Raw genomic sequence first — 21,981 nt, 5'->3', positions numbered from 1 at the left:
ACTGAGTGAAGATAACTAGTTACTACCAGCTGTGGATGGTTTCACCAGGAAACTGTTTCCACTAAGAGAAGCTGAAGGACGACAGCAGGATCGTTTCATAACTTCCTCCTGAAGCTGCAGCAGTTTAAACATGAATGTTTGTTTCTGCAGAAACTTATTGATGCATTTTTCTGATTCTTCAGCCTGTAAATCAGTCGAGTCCAGATCTGAGCTCTGGACGTGCAGCTGACCAGTCTGACCAGTTTCATCTGTTATTTAACAAACCAGCAGCTCTGATCAGCGATCAGCTGCATGGAGACCATGACTGAGTGAAATCAATATCTGAGGAGATTATTTTAGTTCATTTGGAAGGAAAATCTGAAGAATGTGCAGAATGACCCACTAACAGGCTGATTATTGATTTTATATGGAATCACTATTTAATATTAAATAGTTAAATATGTTTTGTGCCAAATTAGACGTCTGTAAATCATGATGACATCATCATCACCTCATGTTTGATGGGATACATGTTCTGAAAAGGTTGATGTCCATCTGGATATGACTGGCCTAGTTAAAGACTTCTTCCATATTGTGATTAAAATAAAATCAGCATCAATTCAGCTCTGAAAACCCAGATTCTGTTGACCCAACAGAACCAACAGATCCGGACTCTTTGATAAAACATTCTCTGGTTCCTCAGACCTGATGGTGGAAACAATGAGACGGAATCACTGCTGGACATGAAGGACATAATGGACGCTGGAGTTATTACTGGACATAATGGACGCTGGAGTTATTATTGGACATAATGGACGCTGGAGTTATTATTGGACATAATGGACGCTGCAGTTACTGTTGGACATACTGGACTCTCTACCAAACCCCTGAACCAACAGCAGCGTCTCTCTGGTTTCTGCTGCAAACTGCAGTTTTAGCTCTGAATTTGAATAACTGTAAGAATCTTAAAACCTTTTTGATTTAAAAATGTGATAAAGTTTAATTTTATATAAACTGTTGGTGCAATCAGGAACATTTTCTGATGAGATTCATTTATTTTTCTTTAACCCAACAAATCATAGTTGTTTGACTTTGAAAAAGTGACTTTCATATTACCAGTATTTTTAAAAATTCATGAGCTTTATTATTTGGGCCCGGTCATTCGTCCCGCTAAAGACGCCGTCTTGTTCCGCTACTGCGTCAGGTTTGCCTGAGGAGCAGAGGCAGCAGTATGGCGTCTTGTCTGGAGCTTATTATAACAAGGTAAGTTTCATGTTATAATGTTTATAACTATTTTTTATGGAGGCATTAATTTTCCGTTTACGCAAGAGTATTGATTCATATACATAGTTAGCTTAACGTATGTTTATTTGTTTGGATGTCACGGTATATATATACGACTGTTTATTATCTTAACCGAACATTTAAACTGTCAGGAAAATCTGGAGGCCATTTGATCCATCCATCCATCCATTTTCTTCCGCTTATCCGGGGTCGGGTCGCGGGGGCAGCAGCTTCAAAAGGGAGGCCCAGACTTCCCTCCCCAGCCTCTTCCAGCTCCTCCGGGGGAATCCCAAGGCGTTCCCAGGCCAGCCGAGAGACGTAATCCCTCCAGCGTGTCCTGGGTCTCCCCTCCTCCCGGTGGGACCTGAACTCCTCACCAGGGAGGCGTCCAGGAGGCATCCTGACCAGATGCCCGAGCCTCAACTGGCTCCTCTCGACGTGGAGGAGCAGCGGCTCTACTCTGAGTCCCTCCCGGATGACCGAGCTTCTCTCTCTAAGGGAGAGCCCAGCCACCCTGCGGAGGAGGAAACCCATTTCGGCCGCTTGTATCCATGATCTCGTTCTTTCGGTCATGACCCAAAGCTCATGACCATAGATGAGGGTGGGAACGTAGATCGGCCGGTAAATCGAGAGCTTCGCTTTGTGACTAGCTCTCTTTTCACCATGATGGACCGGTACAGCGCCCGCTTCACGGCAGACGCTGCCCCAATCCGCCTGTCGATCTCCCGTTCCCTTCTTCCCTCATTCGTGAACAAGATCCCCAGATACTTAAACTCCTCCACTTGAGGCAGGACGACCCCCCTGACCCGGAGAAGGCACTCTACCCTTTTCCGGCTCAAGACCATGGCCTCGGATTTGGAGGCACTGAGCCTCATCCCGGCCGCGAACCGCTCCAGCGAGAGCTGCAGATCACGTTCCGATGAAGCCAACAGGACCACATCATCTGCAAAAAGCAGAGATGTGATCCTAAGGCCACCAAAACGGATCCCCTCAACACCTCGGCTGCGCCTAGAAATTCTGTCCATGAAAGTAATGAACAGAATCGGTGACAAAGGGCAGCCTTGGCGGAGTCCAACTCTCACCGGAAACGAGCCCGACTTACTGCCGGCAATGCGGACCAGACTCTGACACCAGTCATACAGGGACCTGACAGCCCGTATCAAAGGGCCCGGTACCCCATACTCCCGGAGTACCCCCCACAGGGCCCCCCGAGGGACACGGTCGAACGCCTTCTCCAAGTCCACAAAACACATGTAGACTGGTTGGGCGAACTCCCAGAACCCTCCAGGACCCTGCTGAGGGTGTAGAGCTGGTCCAGTGTTCCACGACCAGGACAAAAACCACACTGCTCTTCCTGAATACGAGGTTCGACTATCCGATGGACCCTCCTCTCCAGGACCCCTGAATAGACCAGGGAGGCTTAAGAATGTGACCCCCCTGTAATTGGTCCCCCTTTTTAAACAGGGGGACCACCACCCCAGTCTGCCAATCCAGGGGAACTGCCCCCGATGTCCATGCGATATTGCAGAGTCGTGTGAGCCAACACAACCCTGCAACATCCAGAGCCTTAAGGAACTCTGGGCGGATCTCATCCACCCCCGGGGCCCTGCCACCGAGGAGCTTTTTGACCACCTCGGCGACCTCGTCCCCAGAGATTGGAGAGCCCAACCCAGAGTCCCCAGGCTCAGCTTCCTCAACAGAAGGCATGTTGGTGGGATTGAGGAGGTCTTCGAAGTATTCCGCCCACCGGCCCACAACGTCCCGAGTTGAGGTCAGCAGCACACCATCCCCACTATAAACAGTGTTGGTGCTGCACTGCTTCCCCCTCCTGAGACGCCGGATGGTGGACCAGAATCGCCTCGAAGCCGTACGGCCGTACGGCTTCGAGGCCATTTGAGTTACATTATTTAGCTGCAGGTCGTTTTCTTTAGGTTTTTGACAGTAAACTGCAAAATGGGGGAATGGCTGTGCTGGACCGTTGGCTTGATGGTAAATGCTTTATCCAATCATTTTTGACCACTCAAAGCACTTTACACTGGAGTCACATTCACCCATTTACACTCACAAATTTATACACTGATCAATTTGGGGTTGCCTTGCCCAAGGGCACATTGACATGTGGCAGGAGGAAACTGGAATCAAACCTACAACCTTCTGATCACAAGACGACTACTCTACCCACACAGCCACAGTCACCCCACTTGATCTATGCCACATGTGTCAAACTCCAGTCCTGCAGGGAAACTGTCCAACAACATTTAGATGTGCCGCTGCTGCACCACAACTGAATACAATAATTAGGTGATTAGCAGGACTCTGGAGAACATATCTACACAATGAAGTGGCAATTTGACTCTGGTGTTTTGTACCTGTGGCACATCTAAAAACTGCCAAAATGTTTTTTCTTTGTCAGTGTGTCATGTTGGTGACTGAAGCCTGTTATGATGACTTCAACACATTTCTTCAGACAGGTTGGCATGACTTTTAATGCTGCCCACAATGTTTCTATAAGCTGACTAATTTCTTTAGCAATAATTTGACTTTTTTATGCTTTATCTTGTAATCCAGGTTGGCAGAGTAATTTGAATGAATATGTGGGTGAAACACACAGGTGGGTCTGATTAGTTTTGCTCACTCTACTTTTTCAAATATTTATTTATTATCCTAATGTTTCTGCTATATTTCCTGTTTTTCCTTCCAGGCTGGAAGTCTTCCTCCTTCATGTTGGCAAAAACAAGAGCAGCACCAAAGACACTTCACCATCAGTGGCCACAAGACCATCCATGGCCGCTTCCAATGAACTTTCAAAGCTTCACCTTCAGTGCAAAGTACCATGAATGTATGGCCTTTGTTGTATATTGCTATCAGTGCTGTTTGATGTTGTTTTGAAATAAAAGTAGATTATATTCTGCAACTGGTGCTGGTGTTTTTGTAGCATCTAATGTGGCATCTAATGTCTTTTAAAATGAATTTTGTAATTATTCATGGCCAGTAGTTTCTGAAAAAAGGTTTTAATTGCTCTAGTGTCTTTTATTTGGTAGTAAATTAACAATGTGGGTAATGAGAGAAGGGGAAGAGAACCCACGACAGCCGCATTGAAAACTAGAGCCTCCATATGTGGGTTGTGCTTAAACCCTGCACCACCACAGCACACCCTCCTTCAAAACTCAGATTTCTATGTTGATATATACTTTACACTTCTGTGTTAGATTGATGCGTTCATAGTGTTGAGTAAGTCAACACTGATGTGTGTTTAATTTCAACTACTGTGAGTGTTGATTCAAGTATATCACAAATAACACTTTCAAAAGTGTAATTTCTACACCAGAGTGGACCAACATAGACACTTTCAAAATGTTGAATTCAACTCTGTAGGAGTTGATGGAACACTTCCAACTTTGCTGTGTGCACTTTACAAAGGCCCAGAATAATAATTGAGCTTGTTATCAATATTTGTGATTAAGTACACAAATACTGTATGTAAACAATTTGTGAACTAAAAAAATGTTTATCAGGGTGGACAGAGAACCTAATAAATTAACGGTACCTGTAGTAGGTGTTGCATTGGTTGTAGTTTCATTTTTAAATGTGAGTTCCACAACCGTAGATATTCACCAGCACCCCACCCGACCCTAGTAGGGACAAGAGTGGAAGAAAATGGATGAATGGATGGATGAATGAATGAATGAATGAATGAATGAATGAATGAATGAATGGAGTTCCACAGCCGCTCTCCCAAGCTGGAAATCCGCGCATGCTCGCTAAAAGCTCGTCCCCGATGTTTGCTGTTCATGCCGTGGAGGAACTATTGATTCAACCAGATATGAAGGCTCATGTGTCAGTGACCTGGCTCCTCCCCACCACCACTTCCTTATAGTTTGATACTTTTCATTGTCTTAGTGTTCGGTGTTTCTTTAATTATTTTCTTCTGTTTGTCACATTTTTGCTTCAGACCGAAGAAACACCTGATCCTTCTCACCTTTAAGAGGAAGTCATCGGTAGGAAGATCTGCACTTATTCTGGTTTCACAGTAAGTAAATCGTGTTGTTTCCCAACTGAATGTTGATGCAAATAACAAATATACATAGATAGAGAGAGTAAAGATATATGTCGAATCAAAACGTCGTAAACAATTAAAAACTCAAATGGGAAAGCAGTTTATCCACGTACAGATCTTTAGGGGTAAAAATGTGGAAGAGAAAAATGTTTTCAAGCTGTGACTCAAATCACATTTCTCAAGCAATTAAAACTGTTAAAAAAACAAAGCACCGAAATGTACACATGTCTATAATTACAAAGGCAGCAAGTCACATACTTTCCCTTTTGATCACGATTTTCGATTAAACTCGCAAATGTCTAATTTTTAAGTGGGCTCTACAAATTAGATGCTCGGCTTGTGGAGCGCAGGAGGTTGCCATGGCAACCGAAATGTGCTTAAGTGATAGAGAGACGGAGAATAAAAAGGTAGGAGTGATTCAGAGTTGATCTCCTGTTCGGGTTGTTTTACCTGTTTTCCTTTGCTGTGGCTCATCACAGCCGCCGTAGTTTCTGAACGTTAAATAAACGACAAACTTGGACTAATTACCTCGTTCTTTGTCAGTATACGTCATTTACAACAAACATCAAACACGGTCAGTGGCGCAACTACACATTATTCAGGTGGATGTGAAAACAGATCGTTGCCCCCCCCCTCCAGGGGAAGGAACGTCAGGGTGAAGGAGTGACGCTCACTCGCCTCTCTGAAAAATGACAGTAAAAGTATTAAAATGTTCCAATCAGAACAAACTAAAATTGTCCAAGAGGGTCAACATCCACAAAGTCCGGTTAGGACGGTGAATCCTGCGCTCCGTCCAGTCAGTGGTCGCAGCGCCACCGCCTCCTGCGGTGGTTCCGGTCCACTCTAGTTGCTCCGCGTAAAGCGCCGCCCCGCTGGCGTCTGACCAGGGCAGAGTTCCTCCTCCACTTTAAAATTAGAAGTAATAAAATGACAGTAACCTGAAGCTCCAGCAGGAGCAGGAAGAGGTTCTGTAGGAGAGGTTCTGTAGGAGAGGTTCTGTGGGAGCGGTTCTGTAGGAGAGGTTCTGTTCTGTGCTGGTCTTGTTTCAACATTAAATCATCCAGAACAAAAACATCAGCCTGGAAATTAAAACCAGCTTGAAGAGAAACAGTTTTAGTTTCATTTCCTTCATTTGGAGGAGAGAAACAGCCAGACATCCACAGATCAGGTCAGAACTAACTAACTAACTAACTAACTAACTAACTAACTAACTAACTAACACCTGTTTTTAAAGATGATTAGAAAAACAGTTTAATTGTCCTTGATAGTTACTAAATTATAATAAAAAATTATTTACAGAAGGAAAAGCAGCAAAAAACAAAACCAAATATAATTTTAATATTTAAACTCAACTAACATATTTAAATTTTTAAAGTTTGACTCTGATACTTTTTCCTAAATGATACTCAGCCTCCACTTCTGTTGTCATAAAAAGCTTATAGAGCTTTAAGAAAAAACAAAGAAAAAAAGGAAATAAAGGAAATGAAGTAAAATAAAAATGATCAACATAAATAAATTTTCTGTGTGCTAAAATAATCAGAATGTTCTATTTGAATATATTTATATGCGATCATCTACATAAAATGTTTAAATTTAAAACTGATGAATTATTGAACCATAGTTCAGCTTCACTTTGTAGATCTGAGTCAGAGAATAAAAGCTGAACTTTATTTTCCTCTTAGGAAACTTTTATTTCAATAACTGATCAGATTCATGTTATTCTAACCAGATGAAAAAACATATTTCTGTTATATTTAAACTTTTCATGTCTGATTTCACTACAGAAATGAAATGAGATTCATGTTTTGAAGTTAAGTTTTAGTTTAAGTTTTTGCTCTAAGTTTCATTTAAAAGTTATTCCAGTAATAACAGAATCAAACTGTTGTAGTTTATTCCATTGTTCAGGATTTAAAACCTGTTTAAATGCTGAATGGATGTTGAGAGACGGATCCGTCTGGTTCCAGGTCCACCAGCAGAGTAACTTCTGTCTGACACCAGAGGAGCTTCAGCTTCAGCTGCAGGTTTTACTGCAGCAGAAATTCATTCATCCAGAACAGAAACACTGAACTCAGAGCAACTGGAGGAACTTAGAGGACAGTTCAGTTCCAGCTGCAGATCCATGAAGACATTAAGAGGAAACAATAAAGCATTAAACACTAATTACCAAACACATTATGTTTCTCCTTTTTGATAAACATTAACTTCATAAATATGGTTTATTATTCAATTGAGAGAAACCTGAAGGCTGAGTCATTTAGTTTGTTTCTCTGCTTTAATCAAACATCTAATGATTATTATCTCTGTTTCAGTGAAGGAAATATTCAAATAGCTGCAAGGAAATCATTTAGTTTTTCAGCTCAGAGAGAGAAAACTGATTTCTGTTGACCTTTATTGACCTTTACTGTCATCATAAGTATTTGAATATTTCTCTTCTTTCTCCGTAGATCCAGCAGTCGGTTTCAGCTTCAGACGTTTCGTTTCCTCTCATCATGGGAAGCGTCTCATCCAGTAAGTCCTTCAGTTGTTCTCAGGTTTGGTTTCTGCTTCACAAGAGATAAAAAAGATTTTTAAAAATAAAAAGTCCCTTATGACACCAAAACAATCATTATTAGATATGATGTTCAATAATAAACTTTAATTTAAATATAAACATATTTAGTGCAAACTTATTGTAATAAACTGAATCCTGATCTGATAAAAATTAACATCTCACTGATAACTGGAATCAACAAACAGATGATCTGAAATAATCAACCAGAACTTTACTGGCTGGTTCTGCAGAAACATGAAACAATCATCATGTCAACAATAATTCAGGATTTAATTTATTCTGTTCCAGGTGCTGCAAACCCAGAATATGAGGAGGGAAAACACACAGACATGGTTGGTAAACACATCTTCAGTTATATATTAATGTTTGACATTAAAATATATTTGATCAGTTTTTAATCTGCTGCATTTGGCAGCAGGTCGTTTGGGTCTGAGAGGTTCTGATGGGGAAATAAGTTTTATTTCTGCTGAACTGTGATCAGTTTGTTTCATCCCAACATCTTTCAGTTTTATGGAGACAAACAAATTCAACCTGAACCTCATTATCACCTTCACCTGGTGTTACAATCATCCTGCAGCCAATCAGAGCTCAGAGATTTACCTGTCTAATCATAAAGTACAAAATACTTCATCTCCTCACCTTCCCTAAATAAACCCAGAGCCTTTTCACTCTGAAGCGTTTAATCATCCAACATGCTGTGTTTGTTTTGGCTGTGAATAATAAATATCAGAGAGAAAACAGAGCTGAACGTTTGACCCTTGACCTGATGGCAGCCTGTGAACGCTGCAGTTTACAACTTTTATAACCTCTGATGTTTAATAAAATGTTGATAGAAGTTAGAAAATATGATTTCATGTTTCAGCTGCTGATAAAAATCTTCTAAAAACTGCATTTTTTCCCACATGATCAATCAATCAATCAATCAATCAATCAATCAATCAATCAATCAAATTTTATTTGTATAGCACATTTCAGCAGCAAGGCATTTCAAGGTGCTTTACATAATTAAAATAAAAACAGCATGTGACATTAAATAAACGGTAAGAAAGAGATTTATGAATAAAAACAGATAAAAACATACTTTTGTTACTGAATTTAAGCGCCTGTCGTTGCCGGACTCCGCCGTCCGTTTAACACGGGTATTATCCAGGTGTTATCCAGGTGTTATCCAGGTGTTATCCAGGTGTTATCCAGGTATTATCCAGGTGTTATCCAGGTGTTATCCAGGTGTTATCCAGGTGTTATCCAGGTGTTATCCAGGTGTTATCCAGGTATTATCCAGGTGTTATCCAGGTGTTATCCAGGTGTTATCCAGGTATTATCCAGGTATTATCCAGGTATTATCCAGGTGTTATCCAGGTATTATCCAGGTGTTATCCAGGTGTTATCCAGGTATTATCCAGGTGTTATCCAGGTATTATCCAGGTATTATCCAGGTGTTATCCAGGTGTTATCCAGGTATTATCCAGGTGTTATCCAGGTATTATCCAGGTGTTATCCAGGTGTTATCCAGGTGTTATCCAGGTGTTATCCAGGTATTATCCAGGTATTATCCAGGTGTTATCCAGGTGTTATCCAGGTATTATCCAGGTGTTATCCAGGTATTATCCAGGTATTATCCAGGTGTTATCCAGGTGTTATCCAGGTGTTATCCAGGTATTATCCAGGTGTTATCCAGGTGTTATCCAGGTGTTATCCAGGTATTATCCAGGTATTATCCAGGTGTTATCCAGGTGTTATCCAGGTATTATCCAGGTATTATCCAGGTGTTATCCAGGTGTTATCCAGGTATTATCCAGGTATTATCCAGGTGTTATCCAGGTATTATCCAGGTGTTATCCAGGTATTATCCAGGTGTTATCCAGGTATTATCCAGGTATTATCCAGGTGTTATCCAGGTGTTATCCAGGTATTATCCAGGTATTATCCAGGTGTTATCCAGGTGTTATCCAGGTATTATCCAGGTGTTATCCAGGTGTTATCCAGGTGTTATCCAGGTATTATCCAGGTGTTATCCAGGTATTATCCAGGTATTATCCAGGTGTTATCCAGGTATTATCCAGGTGTTATCCAGGTATTATCCAGGTGTTATCCAGGTATTATCCAGGTATTATCCAGGTGTTATCCAGGTGTTATCCAGGTATTATCCAGGTGTTATCCAGGTATTATCCAGGTATTATCCAGGTGTTATCCAGGTATTATCCAGGTGTTATCCAGGTATTATCCAGGTGTTATCCAGGTGTTATCCAGGTATTATCCAGGTATTATCCAGGTGTTATCCAGGTATTATCCAGGTGTTATCCAGGTATTATCCAGGTATTATCCAGGTGTTATCCAGGTATTATCCAGGTATTATCCAGGTATTATCCAGGTATTATCCAGGTATTATCCAGGTATTATCCAGGTGTTATCCAGGTATTATCCAGGTATTATCCAGGTGTTATCCAGGTATTATCCAGGTATTATCCAGGTGTTATCCAGGTATTATCCAGGTATTATCCAGGTGTTATCCAGGTATTATCCAGGTGTTATCCAGGTATTATCCAGGTATTATCCAGGTATTATCCAGGTATTATCCAGGTATTATCCAGGTATTATCCAGGTATTATCCAGGTATTATCCAGGTATTATCCAGGTATTATCCAGGTATTATCCAGGTATTATCCAGGTATTATCCAGGTATTATCCAGGTATTATCCAGGTATTATCCAGGTATTATCCAGGTATTATCCAGGTATTATCCAGGTATTATCCAGGTATTATCCAGGTATTATCCAGGTATTATCCAGGTGTTATCCAGGTATTATCCAGGTATTATCCAGGTGTTATCCAGGTGTTATCCAGGTGTTATCCAGGTATTATCCAGGTGTTATCCAGGTATTATCCAGGTGTTATCCAGGTGTTATCCAGGTATTATCCAGGTGTTATCCAGGTATTATCCAGGTATTATCCAGGTGTTATCCAGGTATTATCCAGGTGTTATCCAGGTATTATCCAGGTATTATCCAGGTGTTATCCAGGTGTTATCCAGGTGTTATCCAGGTATTATCCAGGTGTTATCCAGGTGTTATCCAGGTATTATCCAGGTGTTATCCAGGTATTATCCAGGTGTTATCCAGGTGTTATCCAGGTATTATCCAGGTGTTATCCAGGTGTTATCCAGGTATTATCCAGGTATTATCCAGGTGTTATCCAGGTGTTATCCAGGTATTATCCAGGTATTATCCAGGTATTATCCAGGTGTTATCCAGGTATTATCCAGGTGTTATCCAGGTATTATCCAGGTGTTATCCAGGTATTATCCAGGTATTATCCAGGTGTTATCCAGGTGTTATCCAGGTGTTATCCAGGTATTATCCAGGTGTTATCCAGGTATTATCCAGGTGTTATCCAGGTATTATCCAGGCCCTGTCGCCTAACAGGACAAGGTCTCCAACCTTGCAGCACCAGGTTTATTTCCACCCGTCACCCGAATTTTTGCGCTAGGATTTCACCGTAATACACGGAATTTTGTTCACTATTTTTACCTGTTAGAGTTCAGAATTTACAGGGTTTTTCTGTGACCCTCAGTCACTCACCACTTTTACATAAATAGATAAAAAGTAAAGATAAAAACATTAAAGACATCAAAACCGGCACTCTAACCCTAATTTATCCATAAGCAACTCTAAACAGGTGAGTTTAAGTTGAGATTTAAAGGCTCTCAGTGTTTCAGCTGTTTTACAGTTTTCTGGAAGTTTGTTCCAGATCTGTGGTGCATAGAAGCTGAATGCTGCTTCTCCTCGTCTGGTTCTTGGGATGCAGAGCAGAACCAGAACCAGAAGATCTGAGGGGTCCAGACGGTTGGTACAGTAATAACAGATCTTTAATGTATTGTGGTGCTAAACCGTTCAGTGATTTATAAACTAATCAGGATTTTAAAGTCTATTCTCTGAGCTACAGGGAGCCAGAGGAGGGACTTTAAACCTGGTGTTATGCCTCCATCTTCCTGGTTTTAGTCAGAACAGCTGCAGCAGCTTCTGGATCGGCTGCAGCAGCTTCTGGATCGGCTGCAGCAGCTTCTGGATCGGCTGCAGCAGCTTCTGGATCGGCTGCAGCAGCTTCTGGATCGGCTGCAGCAGCTTCTGGATCAGCTGCAGCAGCTTCTGGATCGGCTGCAGCAGCTTCTGGATCGGCTGCAGCAGCTTCTGGATCAGCTGCAGCAGCTTCTGGATCAGCTGCAGCAGCTTCTGGATCAGCTGCAGCAGCTTCTGGATCAGCTGCAGCAGCTTCTGGATCAGCTGCAGCAGCTTCTGGATCAGCTGCAGCTGTTTGATTGATTTATTAGTCAGACCTGTGAAGACGCTGTTGCAGGAATCAATGCGGCTAAAGATAAACGCAGGATGAGTTTCTCTAGATCTGAGACATCAGTCCTCTAATCCTAGAGATGTTCTTCAGGTGATAGAAGGCCGACTTTGTGACTGTCTTAATGTGGCTCTGAAGGTTCAGGTCAGAGGTCATCACTACTCCCAGTTTCAGTAAAATCAAATGTTTATACAGAAACCGTTTAACCTTTTCAGTTCCTCTGATTTCATTTTTATCTTTAGAAATTCATCCTGTTTGGTTTTTACTCCCAGAACAGAAAAGAACCAAAACCAGGAGACCTGATTGAGATTTTCCGGGTCGGATACAAACACTGGGCCGTCTACATCGGCAGTGGATTCGTGGTTCACCTTGTGGTGAACGGTGAGTCTCACATATTAATATTTAGAGTGAATCAACAGATTAAAACGTGTTATTATAGAGAACAGATTCAGCAGGAACTGATTCAGAGACTCTGCTGACCTCAGGATGGAGGAAACACTTGGTGGAAGTTTAGATTTAAAACAGATGAAGGAATCTGTCATGTTCTGGGATGTTTTAATATTTATGAACTATTTAAACTTTTGAAACATTACAGGTTTGGGCTCCAGCTCCCGCTGCTCCCTGCCTGCACCAGGAGAGATGGGCGTTGTGATAAAGGAGAAGCTGGAGGACGTGGTGGGTGGAGACAGGTGGAGAATCAACAATTATCTGGATAAAAAATGCAAACCTCAGCAGATTTACGCCATCGTGAAGCAGGCTGTTGGATTCATCGGGACTCAGCTGCCGTACAGCCTGGTGAGCAGCAACTGTGAGCATTTTGCCACCGACCTGCGCTACAGGAAGCCTAACTCTCGGCAGGTAGGTCAGAGGAAGACGGAGATAAGTTTAACATCAGCTGCTGAAATCAGACTCAGCAGGTTGAGATCAACTCACATTTCAGCAACAAAGCAGATTCCACAGATTTGGAACAAACTTCCAGAAAACTGTAAAACAGCTGAAACACTGAGAGCCTTTAAATCTCAACTTAAAACCCACCTGTTTAGAGTTGCTTATGGCTAAATTAGGGTTAGAGTGGGTTTTGATGTCTTCCATCTTTTTATGTCTTTAATGTTTTTAATTTCTTCTTCTTTCTTTTCGATGTTTTAATGATGTCATGTTTTTTGTTTTTGTTTTTATTTTGTTTTTTAATTTTTTTAAATTTCTCTCTTTCTCACTGATTATTTCTGTTTTTATTTTAATTATGTAAAACACAGGTGCAGGTGGTCAAAGCTGCAGCCGGTATTGGTGCAACCATGGCTGGACTTGTTGCTGTTACTGGAGGTTTAGTGGGAATCCTGCTGGGACTCAACAGACGCTGACTGGGACTGATGGGAACATATAAAATATCCTATCAATACATTTATTCATTGATTTCTGCTAGTTGTAGAAACTGTTGATCGTTTTTCTCTTAAACTTTTAACAATTAAATTCATCTTTGCTAATAATGATGTTGAAAATGTCAGAGTTCAGGGATGTAAATCACATAAATGTTGAAATTTATAACAGATTAAAAATGACTGTAGAATCATCATCAGTGTAAATAAAATCTGATATTAATCAGTGGAGAATTATTGATTATAATTTTGCAGTTTGGTTTGGTATTGGGCTGCACAGTGGTGCAGTTGGTAGAGCTGTTGCCTTGCAGCAAGAAGGTTCTGGGTTCGATTCCCGGTCTTTCTGCATGGAGTCTCCATGTTCTCTCTGTGCATGGTGGGTTTTCTCCTGGTACTCCGGTTTCCTCCCACAGTCCAAAAACATGACTGTCAGGTTAATTGGCCTCTCCAAATTATCCCTAGGTGTGAGTGTGTGTGTGTGGTTGTGTGTCTCTGTGTTGACCTGCTACAGACTGGCGACCTGTCCAGGTGACCCCGCCTCTCACCTGGAACATTAGCTGGAGAGGCAGCACCTCCTGACCCACTAAGGGATCAGGGTGTTAGAAAATGGATGGATGGGTTTAGTATGAAGCTATAAAACTGTTATTAAAACACTTTTTATCAAAACTGGTTTTATTATTTCTAATCAAACAGTTTATTGATCTGTTTTATGACGACATCAGGTTTCTATCGATGTATTGATGATTGATCTGAGGAGAAATCCTTCCTCCAGGGTTCTGATGGTTCTGTAGATGATGGAGGCGGGTCAGCAGGTCAGCAGGTCAGCAGGTCAGCTTCACCACTCTGAGCAAAATGGTGTCGGTCTGGTTCTGCCGGGTCCAGAAGAACTGCTGCAGCTCTGAACATGTCTGACATGGACCTGATCCTTCCTCTAGTTTGTTTTAACTCCATTTCAGGAGTTTTTGTTGTTGATGTGGGAAAATTAGAACAATCCAGATTCTAAGGATTATTATTATTATTATTATTAAACATTGTTTTATTGATCAGTGGGCCAGTTTGGGCCACTTGTTGTAGTAACCCCCAAACGCCAGCAGGTGGCAGGATCATATGGAGATTTGGAGTCTGAATAATGTGGCGCCTCAACATGTCATGAAAAATATTTAGTTTTTATCAGGAAGTTATTTTCTCTCAAATCTATGCTTTTTTATAGAAAGTTACATATTTGCTGATATTTCTTAATATTTTCCAGTTTTTCTTGTTTCTTCAGTCGAGTTGCAGAGGAAGAGGAAGCCGCTCCTCTTCATCGCCTCATGACTCAGGTTTCATGTTTTATTGATCAGAAGATGTTAGTATCAGTTCATAAAACAAAAGTAATTAAAGTAAATAAATAGAAAAACTACAACAGTTTATTTCTACCTCCTTTCCATGTTTTTTTGTGTGAAAGTGAATTATCCTCATTAACTATGAATAATCTAAAGAGCATCACTGTAATAAATACTGATTAAAACTGATAAGGTGATTTGATTGACGGTATTTTTATTTTCCTTTGATTTGTTTTCAGAGCCACAAAGACTCAGACAGACAGTGGTAGTTTGGTAGTTTGGTAGTTTAGTCCTGAAGTCAGAAGGTTCTGGGTGTGACGATCTGTGTTTTTGTGTATTTATGTCTTGGTTTTTTCTGTCCTTGTTTCCCCTGTGAGTCTCTGTCCTGTCCTCCCTGCTGATTGATCCCAGCTGTGTCTAGTTCCCTGATTACCCTCCCTGTGTATTTAAATCCACCTGTGTCCTTTGTCTCTCGTCGGATCCTCGTCAAATGTCAATTGTTTTGTGTGTCAGTTGAACTGAGAAGTCCTGGTTAAGCTTAGCTCTAGTTTTCAGTCTTCAGTGCATCAGTTGCTATTAGCTGTGTGCTGTACTCTCTGCCGTGCCGCCGTGTTGGACTGTGTTAGAGATTTTCTTTAATCAATCATCATCTGGGTCTTCCTCACCTGTTAATATCAATATAAAGCTTCATTATCAAGTTTTCACTGATCTCATATGAATCCAGTCAATTTACTGTTTTATTCTGAAAGTTTTGGATAATTTAACATCCTGGACTCCCAGGTCAAAGTTACAGACTGCAGTTCTATTGAACTGTAAATGATTGACCTGTTATTGGTTATATATCAGGTTTATTAGTTTTAGCAACAGGGCAGTTCAAAGTGCTTTACATCATAAAAACATAATGCAGTAAACAGCATTTTATCGAATTCCATCATTAAAATCATGAAGCAAATAATCATCAGATGTTGATCAATGTTCCAGTTGATCAAAGGAAACTTTAAGTTTCATTTTTAGTCTGGATCTAAAGGAGCTCAGTGTTTCAGCTGCTTTTCAGTTTTCTAGAAGTTTGTTCCAGATTTGTGGTGCATAGAAGCTGAATGCTGCTTCTCCATGTTTGGTTCTGGTTCTGGATGCAGAACCAGAACCTGATCCAACAGCAGCAGATCTTTAATGTTTTGTGCTGCTGAGCTGTTCAGTGGTTTATAATCTGTAAACGTGCTCATTGGTCAACAACAGATCAGCTTCCCTAATCACTTCCTCTCTCCTTCACTACAACCCCCAGAATAACAGATTATTAATCTTCAGTCCGTTGTTTCTACTATGGAACCTGCGTAGTTTAATTTAAATCACGTGGCTCCGTGTCTGTCATGTAGTTTGATCTCCAGATTGATGCACAGAATCATCTGCTGTTATTTCAGCTTTTAACTGTCAGAAGCTGCACCTGACTGCAGCAATGAGTCAATGTTGCATTTATATTTCAGAAATGTAAATGTTAGTAAACATTCAGCTATACAGTGCAGATAAAGCAGCAACTTTTATTGTAATTTGATGATTTGGAATTTAAATGTTTAGTTTGGTTGTAGCTCCTTTAGCCTCATGTTGGCATTTTTCTGTAAAAGGTTAAATTGATCATTTCTGAAGTGAGAAACAAACTCAAACTCAACACAGTCTGATGCTATGAGACAAGATTTAACCTTTAACCTTCAACCAGGAAACATCCAGGGAAGATTTACAGACAGAGGAGAGTCGACCTGAAACATCTGGACATTTAGAAACCTTGTTCTTTCTGAGCAGCTGAGCTCAGTTTGTGGTAAATAATTTCGTTTAATGTGGATGAAAATCAGCTCCCTTGTCATGAACTGGGTTGTGGTGGTGAGGATTTAGACGTGGCCACATCCAGGGTGAAGGGCAGCAATGATTGTTAATGAAGGTCTAGAACAGAGGAGTTAAACTCCAGTCCTCTGCTGTCCTGCAGGTTTTAGATGAGCCTCAGGTACAAAACACTGGAATGAGACGGCTTCATTTCCTCGTCCTGGTGTGGATCAGTTCCCCAGAACCTTAATGACCCAATTTTTCTGTTCAGGTGCTGCAGCAGAGGCTCATCTAGATTTCAGGACAGCGGCCCTCCAGGACTGGAGTTTGACAAATGTGGCCTTTAAGTTCACAAAAACCAGGAAACACAGGTGAGCCTGACGAAGAAACAAACACAGACAGGTAGCTACAGGGACGACAAACGACTAGGATCCAGTGGGATGCAAGAGACACATTGGGGTTAAATACATGAGGGATAAATCAGAGACGCATCTGGGATCAATCAACAACTCTAAACACTAAACTAACTAGAATCCCCTCATCACTAAAGGTTTGATTCTGAATGTTTTAACTTTCCAGCAGGAAAAATCTTCTCTGTCAGGAATGAGATTTCTTTGGTTGGAGAAACAGGAAGTTTGATCCAGGTTCAATTAACTCTTTAGATCCCAGCTCTCAGTCACAAAGTTCAGAAAATATAAAATTACATTTCTGTTTAATTTTGATTATTGGAAGAGAAATATTGGACTCCATCACTGACATGTAAGGTTTATTAAAGGGAAAATTAATGACGGTGATTCTCTGAAGGAAAATAAATACAGTAGGAAAATAAAGAGTTTTTCAGCATTTTAAACCTTTTAACTGTAATGAACTAAAACATGCTGCTGAATCTTTTTATGATCTGATGTATGCAGTAATAACATCGGGATCAACGGATAAAGTTAATTTTTAACAGCAGTAAAACAGGAGAAGTCTTTGCTTTCATTATCAGCTGTGACTCCATGAAGCAGCAGCAGCAGGTCTGACCCAGACTCTGAGATTTAATCAGTTTAACTCCTGGACTCTCCAGCAGGTTTTCTCTGGTGGATCTACAAAGATCTCCTGAGCAGAATGAAACAAAAACTAGGCAAAAACTCAAGTTTCATAAATCAGAAAAAAGTTTCACAAATCCCAATCATGGTTTTAAATATTCAGCTTTAAGAGGAGAATAATCTAGTCCAAGTTTCAAGTGTCTAGGTGTAGTAGTTTTTAAATTAGAGTCAATTAAAGACGTGGAAGGTAGTGAAAAATTAGGTGGAATCGCCCTTTAGCTATTGGAGGTGTGGTGGGATGGTGTTCCACCCTCCCCCACTTTGTGCACCGGGCACAGTTGATTGGTGGGCGGGGCGAATGCCTTTATAGTTGTGCGGGCTGCTGCAGGGTGTGTGCATCTTTGTTTCTCCCACTGTTGCTACGGTCAGCGGCTACATGTTGGCTTATGGGTTTGGTCGACTCGTCTGCGATCTGTGGCTCTGATGGCGTTGCCGGCTGCAGCTGGGGGTTGCTGTGGCGTGCGGCTTCCGTCTGGTCCTCACCTGCTGACCCGCTTCCTCCCGGGTTAGGCTGCGTTTCCACCGCTGGGCAACTGATTGCTTGGAGCTTTGGACGCTCTGCTCTCTTGTCCTGTCTTGCCGTTGTTTGTTTGGGCCGCCCTCAACTAAACCTGTTGTGGATTGGACCGGCTGTGTGGGCGGGGCGTTACTCCTCTGGCCCCTTAGAAGGGCATTTGGAAGCGGATGACAACGATTTGTTCCATTGTTTGAAGTGTTTTCTTTTACCGTTTTGTTGAAGAATTTGTTTTTTGTTGTTTGTTTGCTTTGTTCATTTCTTTGCATTGCATGGTTTGTTTCGATTATTTTTGGAATAATCAAACTTGTCTCCCCTTTTTCCTTGTGTTCCTTTTGTTCCAGTAGTAGGCCTGAAGCCACGTTTTTAAAAATAATTGTTTTAAAGAATTGTTTAATAAAATATTGTGCACTGATAAATCTGTGTTCGGGTGCATCTTGTAACTTTTAAAACGATCTCCACCTGCTGGTCACAGAAGCTAGAATTTGAAACCAAGTTCAGCTTCATGAAGCTCTACCTACCAGGTGGAGCAGAAGAGGCTCCGTCTGTGAAATATTACCATCAGCAGCGCGTAGCGGCGGTTCAACAACGAGAACAGAACCATCGTCTTACACAGCCAGCTCGTTGACTTAAATTATTTTTCCGATTATTTGTTTAGCTTTCTGACCGTGATGCTAATCTGGGTGAGTGTTTGTAGCTGTGCTGCTGCTGAACAACAAGAGACCGTGATCGGGGTCGGCGATCGCCGATCATAAACTTTTTCACAGAACTGATTATGATAGGCCAGAGGTTCCCAAACTGTGGGGCGCGCCCCCTAGAGGGGGCGCCGTGCCATTGCAGGGGAGGCGCGGGAAGCCGTCTGGATGAAAAAAACAAAAAAATGAAAGCTGTATGCGCTGGTATACCTTGAATGGCCAACTCTCTTATTTCTCTGTCAGTTTGATACAGTAGGGGCTACATGTCTCATATCTGTGTCCTCTGTCACTTTTATCAGCAGTTAAAACGGTTTAATCCGTTGTTAACATGTGGTAACCTTTCCGAGCCGCCTTTAAATACGACGCTGGGTTTACACCTTTGCGGCAGTGAAGGAGACCTGCTGCAGTTGCTGCTGTTGCTGTTGCTGCTGCTGCTGCTGTTGCTGCTGCTGCTGTTGCTGCTGCTGCTGCTGCTGTAGCTGCTGCTGCTGCTGCTGTAGCTGCTGCTGCTGTAGCTGCTGCTGTTGCTGCTGCTGCTGCTGCTGTAGCTGCTGCTGCTGCTGCTGCTGTAGCTGCTGTAGCTGCTGCTGCTGTAGCTGCTGTAGCTGCTGCTGTAGCTGCTGCTGCTGTAGCTGCTGTAGCTGCTGCTGTTGCTGCTGCTGCTGCTGCTGCTGCTGCTGTAGCTGCTGTTGCTGCTGCTGTTGCTGCTGCTGCTGCTGCTGTAGCTGCTGTTGCTGCTGCTGCTGCTGTAGCTGCTGCTGTAGCTGCTGCTGCTGCTGCTGCTGCTGCTGCTGCTGCTGCTGCTGCTGCTGCTGCTGCTGCTGCAGCTGCTGCTGCTGCTTCTGCTGCGCGGAGCTGCACATGTGTGTTAGAATCATGGCAGCAAACCAGCAAATAACTTTTCACAGTTTTTCCCCCAAACTAACAGACTGAGTTGAGTAAAGCTGTTGGATGCAGGTAAAGTTAGCTAAAAGATGACTAGTTAATATCAATACATCACCTTAAGCTTCTTAACAAGTAGCTTGTAGGCTACCAATGTTGTCTATGTTCAGCTATGATTTATTTCGCCCCAAAAAAAGTTGGTCCCCCCCCTTGTTCGTTTGGAGCCAGGACTCCAACAAGAACAAGGAGTCTCTAAGAATCCACCCCCTTCGCTCACACACATCATTCAACCAGACAGTAAGCCATAGGGGGGCCCAGAAAAAGTTTGGGAACCACTGTGATAGGCCGAGTTGATTATGACCTCTACTGACTGAACTGGTTACAGGTCTGAGACAAATACAGACCATACATTGCCCATGTGCACTCACTGTTAAATTAATGAGGACATACTAATGAATAGCCATTAATATTTATCTTAATGTTAGGTAAATGTAATCCTATCAACTATCAAGCTGCAGTATAGTGTAGCATTTATGATGCTGCACTCATGTTAAAATGAGGAAATCAATTTTTATCAGAAAACCTAAAGATAAAACTTGGAGAATCAGGGTTGATTTAACACCAGAGACAGAAAAATAGAGTAAAAGGTGATTTATACTGTAGATGGAAAAATAATTTATAATTTATACAGGATAAACTTCCATCAAATAACTGGTTCAATCTTCCATTAACCACAAATATTTCCAAATAAATTGATGATTACATTCATTCAAAAATGTCCACATGCTGATAAAGATTCTGCACAAATATATGGGGGGAGAGAAAAAGAGGAGGGGAAGGGGTGTGGTAAAACATTGATCCAACATTTATCAGACATCAGCATTTCATTCATTAGATTTCAACCATAAAACATTTTTGATGTTGATTCAATGACACAGTTTCAACATTAGTCATTTGGCTAGAGGTGGATGATTGTTTGATGGTTGATCCACCATCATTTGTCGACTTCAACCAAAGACTTTCTGACTATAGTTCAATGTTGAATCACCATCGTGTGTTTTCTGGGGAGGTTGTTAGCAGGACTCTGGAGAATCTGACTGCACTGAGGTGATTCAGCTGCTGGATTGAAGTGTGTTGGACCAGGGAGACATTAAGAGCTGCAGGACCAGGATCGCCCAGCCCTGCTCTAGATGATTGATTTTACTCATCTGATTATTTCTGCTGTACTGACCCTGAGGCAAAAATGCCTCACTAATAAAATATTTAGCATAAAGAAAATCTAATAGATGTTATTGACATTCAATTAATGAGTCACATCAAAGTTCTTAGAAGTTTGATTCTGGAGAGGAAAAAGTGGAAAATGTTTTATATGTTGCTTTTAGCCAAAAACTAAAACATCCTTTCGACTCACCACTAAAACCAACCTGGTTCAGTAACTAGAGCACGTTGTAATAAAGACAAAGAGCGACTGTTAACAGGTGGAACCAGTTGGCTGCAGGCTGCTCAGTCTGGCTAACGGTGAAGAAGGAGGGACATCTGGATGGAGGTCGTGAGAAACCAGGCGAGTTTCTCTGCCTCAGCTTTAACAGGTCTGGACAGGTAAACCAGCAGATGTAGGAAACTCAATGTTAGGCTGGAAGCACATCTCCCTCCTCTCAGGGGGGGACGGAGAGAGATAAATAGTCATAAAGTCATAAAGTTCTATTCTATTCACTTTTGTTTTCATATTTAATTTTTGAGGAGAAATATTCCCATCTGAACACTGACATCTATGATTTATTAAGAGGGAAAATGATTGATACAGATTCATAGGATAAAATTTGCACCAAAAGTTGGATTAAAAAGAAAAAATAAATCTGCATTTTAGAGCATTTTAAACATTTCAATACTGGAATAAACTAAAACAGATAATACATGCTACTGAAACACATCTTATAGTCTGCTTAAGTTTTTCTTTTTAAATCTGATACATGTGGAAACATGTTGGTTCCGTCTGATTTTCTTCAGCAGTGAAACAGGAAATGCAGCGTTTGAGTTTTTACTTTCTCTTTCAGCTGAGCGTGAAGCAGCAGCTCTGATT

General features: G+C 41.5%; 1 protein-coding gene across 1 annotated transcript; it reads left to right on the top strand.

The window, feature by feature from the left end:
• The first annotated feature begins 7,239 nt into the window (after positions 1-7,239).
• Positions 7,240-13,814, top strand: LOC103470787 (phospholipase A and acyltransferase 4-like). The gene is made up of 6 exons (XM_081611063.1): positions 7,240-7,341; positions 7,765-7,828; positions 8,160-8,203; positions 12,488-12,596; positions 12,811-13,073; positions 13,475-13,814. The coding sequence occupies exons 1-6, from the start codon at positions 7,255-7,257 to the stop codon at positions 13,571-13,573; spliced, it is 666 nt and encodes a 221-aa protein (XP_081467189.1). The 5' UTR covers positions 7,240-7,254; the 3' UTR covers positions 13,574-13,814.
• The last annotated feature ends 8,167 nt before the right edge of the window (positions 13,815-21,981 follow it).

The sequence above is a fragment of the Poecilia reticulata genome, chromosome 9 (genome assembly GCF_904066995.2).
Source record: "Poecilia reticulata chromosome 9, P_reticulata-male-v2, whole genome shotgun sequence".
NCBI classification, from domain to species: domain Eukaryota; kingdom Metazoa; phylum Chordata; class Actinopteri; order Cyprinodontiformes; family Poeciliidae; genus Poecilia; species Poecilia reticulata.
The sequence above is the reverse complement of the archived record's forward strand: the minus strand, read 5'-3'. Positions and strand labels throughout refer to the sequence as shown.